This window comes from Monopterus albus, unplaced genomic scaffold (genome assembly GCF_001952655.1).
Source record: "Monopterus albus unplaced genomic scaffold, M_albus_1.0 scaffold133.1, whole genome shotgun sequence".
NCBI classification, from domain to species: Eukaryota; Metazoa; Chordata; class Actinopteri; order Synbranchiformes; family Synbranchidae; genus Monopterus; species Monopterus albus.
The window spans coordinates 1564126-1573921 of NW_018128013.1; the positions used below are offsets into that span (position 1 = coordinate 1564126).

General features: G+C 39.4%; 2 protein-coding genes across 2 annotated transcripts in view; both read right to left on the minus strand.

Moving 5' to 3' along the window:
• Nucleotides 1–1712, minus strand: part of LOC109967633 (5'-3' exoribonuclease 1-like) — a 12199-nt gene extending 10487 nt beyond the window's left edge. The window contains exon 1 of the mRNA XM_020613362.1: nt 1408–1712. Coding sequence (XP_020469018.1) covers nt 1408–1482 — 75 coding nt within the window. The 5' untranslated portion in view covers nt 1483–1712. The remainder of the gene's footprint in view (nt 1–1407) is intronic.
• An 856-nt stretch (nt 1713–2568) lies between these two features.
• Nucleotides 2569–9796, minus strand: part of cop1 (COP1 E3 ubiquitin ligase) — a 25554-nt gene continuing 18326 nt past the window's right edge. Inside the window, exons 16-20 of the mRNA XM_020613369.1 lie at nt 8861–8978; nt 8405–8529; nt 5895–6055; nt 4134–4178; nt 2569–3667 (exon numbers count right to left, since the gene is read on the minus strand). Of these exons, the coding sequence (XP_020469025.1) occupies nt 3650–3667; nt 4134–4178; nt 5895–6055; nt 8405–8529; nt 8861–8978 (467 nt within the window). The 3' untranslated portion in view covers nt 2569–3649. The remainder of the gene's footprint in view (nt 3668–4133; nt 4179–5894; nt 6056–8404; nt 8530–8860; nt 8979–9796) is intronic.

Below are 9796 nucleotides of genomic sequence, written 5' to 3' on the forward strand. Positions count from 1 at the left end.
ATGCAGATGAGCTGAAGGCCACTGTCAAAGAAACCTGGGCTTCCATACCACCTCAGCAGTGCCACAGACTGATCACCTCCATGCCACACCGAATTGAGGCAGTAATTAAAGCAAAAGGAGCCCCTACCAAGTATTGAGTACATATACAGTAAATGAGCATACTTTCCAGAAGGCCAGCAATTCACAAATGTTTTTATAGGTCTTATGAGGTATTCTAATTTATTGAGATAGTGAATTGGTGGGTTTTTGTTAAATGTGGGCCAAATTTAAATTAATTGTGGGCCACAATTAAAATACCCAACAGCTTAAACTACTTCACTCTGTGTGTACTGAATTTATATAATACACGAGTTTCACTATTTGAGTTGAATTACTGAAATAAATGGACTTTTCCACAATATTCTAATTTATTGAGATGCACCTGTATCTCTCAACAGCAAAAACCCTCCTGTTTGAAGTTCTTTAGAGTTTTCAAAGTTTGTGTGTATGTGAAAGGGGGTATCCTTCACATGACACATTTTGGGTGCCATAAATGAAAGGGTCAACTTGATTTTAACAGCCGTCAATAGTATTCGTTTGGCTTGGTGCCATCCTCCAGACTGATACGTATCATGATACACATAACAAACATACACTCCCATAATTTGACACCTAGGTTTAGTAACCAGTGTTATCCAGTACACATTTACTGGTGCAAAATGCCGTTTTATTAATCTTTAATACAAAGTAATCTTACGCAATAAGAGTCAAGCTGAACACAGTCCAGCTGATGAAATTGCTACTCCAGTACTGAAATACGTACGCCCTCGCTACGCAGGGAACAAGGTAACAGTCCATCATTTAAGTGATTTTACGCTAACTAAAAAAGCTCCCATTGACAACCAAAACAGGTTGCCCATATGCTTAATCACGGCATTTGTAAAAAATTTCACACTGAAAAGCACGGTGGCTGTAGACTAGAAGGTAACAATGTAGCCTTTATTCATCTCTTGTTAGCGTAATGTTAGTTAGCGAACTGAATGTAATGGGTTTATTGTTGTTCAGAATGTTCTTTCGCAACAAAGACCTAAACTGTCCGGTGGCAACACATTTACTAAGTTATACTCAGTTTGAGTTGTCCAGCATTAAAGTGTGTACACATAGATGACCAAAGCAGCAAGTTAGCAAGTGTTGGCATTTGGTAAATTAGCCTTAAGTTATTTCTATGTTCCAAAATATAGGGTAATCTAAAATAATGTAACAGCTAACGTGAGGCAAAATGGTTTACAAGAAGAGAGTTGTCCTGTCACGTAAGCTACACGGAACCTCTATACTTAGCTCGATCATAGCCACTAGCTAACGAAGCTAACGCTGCGTGTATCGTTAAGTCGATTGTAAGGCTAACAGTATTTACAACTGATTTCCTACCTGATGTTCTTTGACAACTTCACTGAGACAAGGGTAGCGCTCTGAAATCCAGCGGTAAAATTTCGGTACCCCCATCTTCCCCACGAAACCTCCGAATCAAATTAATACGCGGTTAAAACTAAAAGGAGCCGTTTAGCTATCTGTGTATTAGACTAAGTGTGACTGAATAACTTTACAAGTTGGTTTAAGGTAAGTCCAGTTTTCTTTCCAGCTGCCGCTAACTAGCTAGTTGTCCATGGTCCGTCTGCTAAAACATCCCGCTGCTACTAAACAACAGTTCCATTTTTTTGTTTCCCATTAATTGCTTCCTGTCCTTCCTCATCGCGGTTGTCTCTGTTCACGCCAAAATTAGAGTGAAATACTATATAAAGATAAGTAAAAACTAAAGAGTCAAAACGTTTGTTTAAATGAATAATCACTGGCCACTATACAAAGGATACAATCCCCATAATTATACCCCATTTCCCATAGGACCAATATTGTGTATGATTATCAACTATAAAAAAAAAAAAAACCCACTTCCATTTCCTTGTGCAGATTTCCCATTCAACATACCAGAATCATCTCTGAAGTTTCAGAAGAACCAGATTTAAACCAATTAGAAAGTAATGACAAAACACATTCTTTTTTTTTTTGTTGTTGTTGTTGTTTAGGATTTGAAAACACCATAGTTCTCCTCTGACCCACTCATTCAGTATGAACATATCAGAAGTCTTAGGTCTTCTGGTTCAAGCCTTCTAGTCATTCCTAAGGTTAAAGTGATGAAACAGCATTTGGGTTTTGTTGTCCTAACCACTGGAGTTCTTTGCATACTGAAAACATTACTATTTTCCTATTATTTTGATTAGTGTATCGAATTGATTTTGGTTTGTAATTACATAGGAATAATCACAGTTTTCCCAGTGATCTGATTGCATGGTGCTCAGGGTGTTGACAGGTTTTGATACAATCTTCTGAAGTTAACCTACTCTAGACCTGGTTAGCCATGCAGCATAAATTGCCGTGGTGATCTAGCCCGATTAAAAGTGAGCCAGCTTTGTGGTACCGGAAAACCAGAACTGAGCCCAACGTTAGCCACTAATCTCGCTTCGTGATAAAGGCTCCTGCTGTCGAGTGCTTGAAATGCCAAAAATAGCAAATAAAAATATCACCAAACTGTTTTGAAATAATTTATTCAGTTATACAAATACAAAACACCTCTCTCATCCTGTTATCCTAGAATAGGTAGGCCTTGGCATGTTTACCAAATCCTGTGTCAACATGGATCACTACTCCACAAAAACTGACAGCAGTTTGCCATAGGTTACAATGCAGCTCAGTTCAGTTCAGATGTTTTAACCTACTTTATGTTAAGAGTAATTTCATTGCTACTTTAAAATAACTAAATCTGACTGTGAGGTTTTCATTTTTCAACAAGCAACAAATAGCTCACATACATGGGGGGGAAAAAATCCAGTTCAGTATAGCATTGCAAATGAATGCCTTAAGTTGCATGAAAATCGCTGTAATCATAAACATGTCAAATATCATTTTGTTCTGATAGTATCAGCACAGAGAGGACTTTCCCAACATTTCTAGAAACCACTGGTCATCCTCGACTTCAGCACACTACCTCACATTCTACACATACTAAGCAAGAACATGAACTGAGAGAATGAAATTCAAGTCATATTTATTAAAACTGGTTTCTCCCAATCTGAAAAACACAAAAACTACACAAAGGGGAAAAAAACAGATTGACAAAATATTGGTGGGGTTAAAAGCTTCTTATAAAGACATTTTTGCATGTCATTTTGTCTTGTGCTTTGGCCTTTAAAAGGAAATATGCATGATACCAGCTGTGTTTGGTTTGATGTACCCTCGACACTGACAGCTTAAATAAAAAGGTACAAGTTTTGATTTGACCTAAGGAGTGCGCTATTGTAGCTTATATTTTTTTGCTCAAAACAAAGGAAAATGGTTTCTCAGCTTTCGCTTCATTTGGTGCCCAAGCTAGGTTGTCATTTTGTTACTGAAAAATGACAGTACATCTTCTCCTGCTATAGTAAGGTACTAGTCCAAAGTCTTTACTGCTGTGCATCTCAATAAAATAAGACAGATTCTTCTTATTTCTGCTCTCCTGGTGTTGTCGGGCATCCAAATCCAGCAGGCACCCTGGGCTCTCCCTGTGTCAGACTGATCTTCTTCCAAACAAATGGAGGCTGATGGTTGGTCCATCACCTGCTGAAGATCCAGTGGGTGCTCAGACAAGCTCAAGTACCTGTGTGGAGAGGAAAAAAAAGACCTGTCATCTGCTGCTTGCTGTCAATGCATACAGTCTAAGGTTTAAAACAATAACATGAGCACAGGAACTGCTTTGACAGGTAACCACCGTTTTACTACATGGTCAGTGTCTGGAGTAAAAACTTTAAACTATTACAGCATAAGCCTGAATTCACAAAGAATATTTGGAAACTGTAAAAAGGACAGGTTAACCCATGCATATTACAAAAATATATTACAATCATATCTTGTGATATTCTAGCCCTGCAAATCATTTTTATTTGATGACATTTGGAAATCTCACAACTAAGACTTCTGCTGTCAATGACAATGAAAGGCATTTCCTTCCTTAGTACTCACAGCATCCATAAATTACAGTTTGAAATGATTATATTCTGTGCATTTTGACTGCTAGCAGTAGGAAAGCAGTAATGCCAAGACTGAAAATTGTTTCAAAAACAAACCTTGATTGTTCCTTGACTATTTGCAGCAATCAGTACATTTGACTCCTGAAAAACAAGACATCATTAATACAAGATAACATGATTTGATTTACTATCAACAGTAAGATGACGGCACTAACCACGGCACTGCTGTGCCACTCTGAACAATTTATATATTTGTAAATACTATTTAAGAGGATTTAATTTTATTTATACACAACTTACAATAACCTTTCCATTGTACAAAAACATCAAGACAGAAGGGTGTTCAGACACTGTTTAGTAGGAATACAGACTAACTGATGTAATATTCCCTGTAAAGCCAAGCAGACACTGTACGGACTTGGCCCATTTTAGACCTGGTTCAGTCTAGTGCAAGCAGGGTTCCGGCGCCTGATTAATCACCCGAACAACCAATGAGCTGCCTTCTGAATAATCGGTGCATTTCTGTCATGTCAGAAATTTGGCTGGTCCACAGTTCAGTTCACTTGTGTGCATACAAAGACAAAAACATAACAGACGAGATACCATATTTTGTGGACAAAATGAACTGAAAAGAGGCCATAGACTGTATATAATATGGACGAGACCAGAGGTGTAGTGCTACCTGTTGAAGTACCAGAGCGCACCTATGCACATGTGCAGATGCAGTTTACATACATTAATTAAAGTTAGTTGGCTGTACTGTAACTTCTCACACAATCAAATGTTAGACTGACTTTATTGTCTGGTGTGGCAGAATAACTGTGAATTAGTAGCTATTAGAGGGTGAATGTTACAGCCATAGATAACCTTACATATTCATGTGAATTACTGAGAAAACAGTAACATAAATATATTATCACAGGACACATAACACCTACACTATTTTTCATTGCTGTAGCCCACACTGTACCAGTGCACCCCCACTAATTTTAGGTGCTTCTGTTCTTAAACCTTCCTCCCACAAAGACATGCACCTTTGGTTGACTAAACTGCCCCTAGGAGTGAGTGCGAATGTGTGTGGTTGTTTGTCTACATGTCAGCCCTGTGATTGACTGGTGACCTGTCCAGGGTGGACCTCACCTCTTGCCCAGCTGGGATACACTCCAGCACCCCGCAACCCTATTCAGGAATAAGCAGTATAGATAATGGATGGATGGATGTTCTCAAACCAGGCCAGCATTATTATCGTCATCAGTGTTAGTTAGCTAGTTAGCAGAAGAAAGACACAAACTGGGCCAGCATTATTATCGTCATCAGTGCTAGTTAGCTAGTTAGCAGAAGAAAGACATGGAAGAGCAAGAGAAGGAGAAGAAAAGAAATTCCCCTTCCCATCTTACCCACACCTCACCCCCTTACCGCTTCCTACCCTTTATGCCCCACCCTTACCCCTTCCTAGCGCCATTCTTACCCATTCCTGGAAAAAAAAAAACCCTCCACCATTCCTTCTTGTTCATACATTACAAATAAACATGTACATTGTTGAACTCAGTTCTGCTGAAGTAAAACTGCATCAACCTGTGTCTACATTTCAGAAAATACAATACACATCATTTTGTCAGGTTTGCCCGGCTGCACCTTCCTCTCTACTCGGTTCTGTTTAAATGTCCATTGTGAGCACTCACATTGTGTACGTACAGTGTGAGCAGTGAAGTCACAGAATCTGGCTGTGCAGGAGTGCCAATTAAAACGTACATCGTGAATTAAGACACTGTACATAACTAGTAAAAAATGAATAGCGTTTGCCCAGCTTAATCAATCAAAATCAACAGCAGCAGCATAATAATGAGCTCAACTCACTCCATCAGGCAGGGCCCTCCAGCAGACAGCACTGACAAACTCGTTGGTGTCGTCCTCCTTCTTGTCCTTGTCCAGGACACTCTTCACTGTGTCAAACTTGAATGTTAACAGTGTTTTGGAAAGTCCTTTGTAGTACAGGTACAGAGAATTGTTCTCACTACCTGTGTACACACAAACAAAAGAGGTTTTATTTTCATTCATGTTCATATTGGCATTTGTAGCATTGTTTAAACAGGGACTGAATTTGGCCACAACTCTGGCCATAATGTAGCCAAAGTGAGAAGTTTCATATTGTCTTCTAGACAATCATTTCTTACAGTGGTGCCCCTACACTGATGAACTAATTTTAAATAAATTCCGCTGTACAGATTATTATTATTTGCAACATGGCTGGTAGTCTTTTACACTGCATATGAAAAGTATTCATACCCTTTTCCACATTTTATGTTTCAGACATCTTCTTAAAATGGGTTCAATTTTTTCTCATCAATCTACACACAAAACTCCACAAAGTGGAAACATACAGCAGCCAGTATGACGGCAAAGTGATGTACACTCACATTAGTCCAACAACTACCTGCTGTGTTTTAACACACAGGGCTGCGTTGGTCGGGGGTGAGGGGTTGCAGGAGGAGTGTTGTAGGCACGTGCCAAAAGCCATGTTGTTATGAGTTGACGTGAGTGGCTTCATTCCCATTTCCAGCCAATGAGTTTTCATTGTGTTTTGGTTAGCCATGCTGCTAATGTAGCTTGCTCTACTTTAGCAACAATTCTACCACCAGTGTGTCAGCACTGATAGATACAAACACACCATTTTAACATCCAGTACCAACAAAAATGCATGGTTTGTCGTTATGTGTTATTTGTGGCCCAAATTCAATAGTGAACAGCAGTGAATACTATTGCCAACAAGGTAAACAAAAGAGTCTTCTTCCCATGGGCGTCCACGTTCCGATCGTCCCCCGTACGCGAGTGGACAAAGCAGCACCTTTTCCGGATGATGTCACCATCCGGTGAGGCTGAAGATAGCATACAAGTTCACACACTGCTTCAGTTAGAAGTTAGAAGCTCATACATAGGTCATGCACAGTTCTAAGGCTTGAAGAGACTCGTATGAAATCTGAGGAGGACAAGCCAGTCAGCTGAGTTTGTGGCAAAACCTTTTCCAGTGCTGCATAGTCGTCTTTTACTGCATATGATAATTCATACTCAGAAAGTAGAACTGAAGTGACATTCATTACAAGATGATTAGTTAAAACATTTCAAAATGCACCTGCACTGTTTTGCATTTCCAGTCATAGATTTCGTCTTTGAAGATTTCTTATAGCGTTCAAATATTGTCCTCGTGAACCCAATATCGTGTATCGTCTCGTGTATCATCAGACCCCTAATGTTGACACCAGTTGCAGGTTAATAACTGAACATCAAATGATGGCCATTTTCAGAGCAATATTTATGTACTGACAAGTGTTTGTAAGTAAAATGGATAAAATTAAGCCCCCTCGATTACATTATTTTGATGCCCACCAGCTGAATGTGCTATAGTCTCCACTAACTTGGACATTTTTCCCCAGGAGTCCGACTCTCGTCATCCGAGTTTGGCATCTGCTGCAGCAATAGCTGCTTCTCTCTCTGTGGCTACACTCAGTGTATTTTATCAAATTTCAGATGCATTTTCAAACAGCATGTGTCCTATATATGACAGAAACACCCAAGTGTTTTTGTGACACGACAATTGAAAATGGTTTCACAAAACTTTGCTGTGGATGTGCAGAACCCACCCTTATGTCTCTACTGATGTTCTCAAACTGTGCTGGGTGTAAATGTGTCCTGTCCATCTGTCATGTAGTGGAAGTTGTTGCACAGTTGTGCTGTTTTACAGTAGACATGAAGCAGGCCAGTCGGTTCAGTGAGTTATGTTATTTTAATGCTCACCAGCAGAATTGTTTTGCCTTGGAGTCTAGCACCTGCTACAGCTACAATGAGATTACTCTGCTGTGGGCCACTCTCTTCAGTTACTGCAATGTAGCTACACTCAACATCTTGTTTTAGTCATTTTCAGACATGTTTTTGAACAGTATGTATCCTGTATGCGATAGAGTGGCGAAGTGTTGTTTTTGTTACACAACCTTTTCGGGGCGCATTCGTTCTTTCTACACCAATGTTCACAAACTGTGCTGGCTGTAAATGTGTCATGTCTGCCTGCCCTATAGTGGAAGTTCCTATACATTTTTGCATCACTGTATCATGGATTCAAGTTCATGAAGGGTCAGATGAATCGTGGAGCAGAGTGGAGTGAGCAGTGAGGGGGAGGGCTGGGCGGAGCACAGGCGATTGATTCTCATGCTAACACTAGCTAGATTTTGATTTGATCCTTATTGTAGCTTAAACAAAACCCTCCAAAAACCTGTTTTGACTTTATCATTGTTAAGTATTGTGTGTAGACTGATGAGAGAAAAAAAAGAATTAAATTAATTTTAAGAAGAGTCTGAAAAATTATAAATGCTTACCACAGGCAACATAGTCTCCATTGGAAGCCAGTCCTACAAAGTTCTTCTCATTTATGTGACCCTTAAAGGAGCGCAGACAGTGGGTTTTGTTGACATTCCACAGCTTCAGTTGACTGTCTGTCGAACTGCCATTAAACATGATAAATACAGTACATGATGGGTCAAGAACGGAAGGGAATTTGGTGATGTGACATGGTAAAAGTGCATTTCACTAGTGTGTTTCTCAATTAAGAGTATTTTTTTCATGAAATCTAGTTTATTTTAACTGAAGATTAGCAAAGCCAACAAAACAAGAGAAACATAACTACTGTACCATATGTATCAACATTTGTTTAGGGGTAATATAAACAAGAAGTGCATAGGAAATGGTTACAGTGTCATTGTAGCAGCTTTATGACTTAAACTAAATGCCCAGGGAATATCTAAATATTCAAAAATGGAGAAAAACGGACTTACGCAGAAACAATTTCCTCCCCATTGACAAACTTGGCGTAGGACACGGCCTTCCTGTGACCTTTGAACACCATGATGGGCTGCTTAGTGTTGCGTAGATCATAGTAGTGGACACAGTGGTCTGTCAGAGGGAAAAAAAGATGTCCTTAATAACTGGAAAAAAAGCTGTCAGTTATGTAAAGCAACCATCATGACGGACAGCCAGGTAAAAAGGTTTTGGTGATGTGTGTTTTTAACAGTTGGTGCTCTCCAACTGTTCTGTTGCCTGGAGGCTTGTACTCCAATGTCCTAGCTCTATTCCAGACAGTAAACCAACAACTCATAGGTCACCAAGGGGTTTTCTTTTCCAGGCTTAGTGAGCTTGGACCTCAGAGACACAGTGAACAGAATAAATAAGCCAGAACAATCTGATGGATCACCACTGAGCCTCTATTGACCCAATGTTAGTTATTTGAAAGATAGTTTCTATGAACAACAAAATATTTAATTCTTACTTCTCCTTTGGGAGCATAATAAATGATGTTTTCAGAAGTGTGTCTGGACCACCAGAGTCTGTGTGACCAGTGAAAAAATTTAGTGGTCTACTAGGAAAACTGCAATGGTGTGAGATGTGTCCACCCGTATCAGAGTGCACACAACAACAATACATCTCACAGAGAGAAAAGCAAGTTTCTTTGCCTGAGATTTTGAAGGAAAACAGCTGGATGCACTGGACATCTAAAACAAACTGACCCCGTGGCATTACCTGCAAATCTGTTAACACACCAAGTTAGGGTTTTTAAAGGACATTCACATATACAGTGGGTACGGAAAGTATTCAGACCCCCTTAAATTTTTCACTCTTTGTTATATTGCAGCCATATGCTAAAATCATTTAAGTTCATTTTTTTCCTCATTAATGTACACACAGCACCCCATATTGACAGAAAAACACAGAAT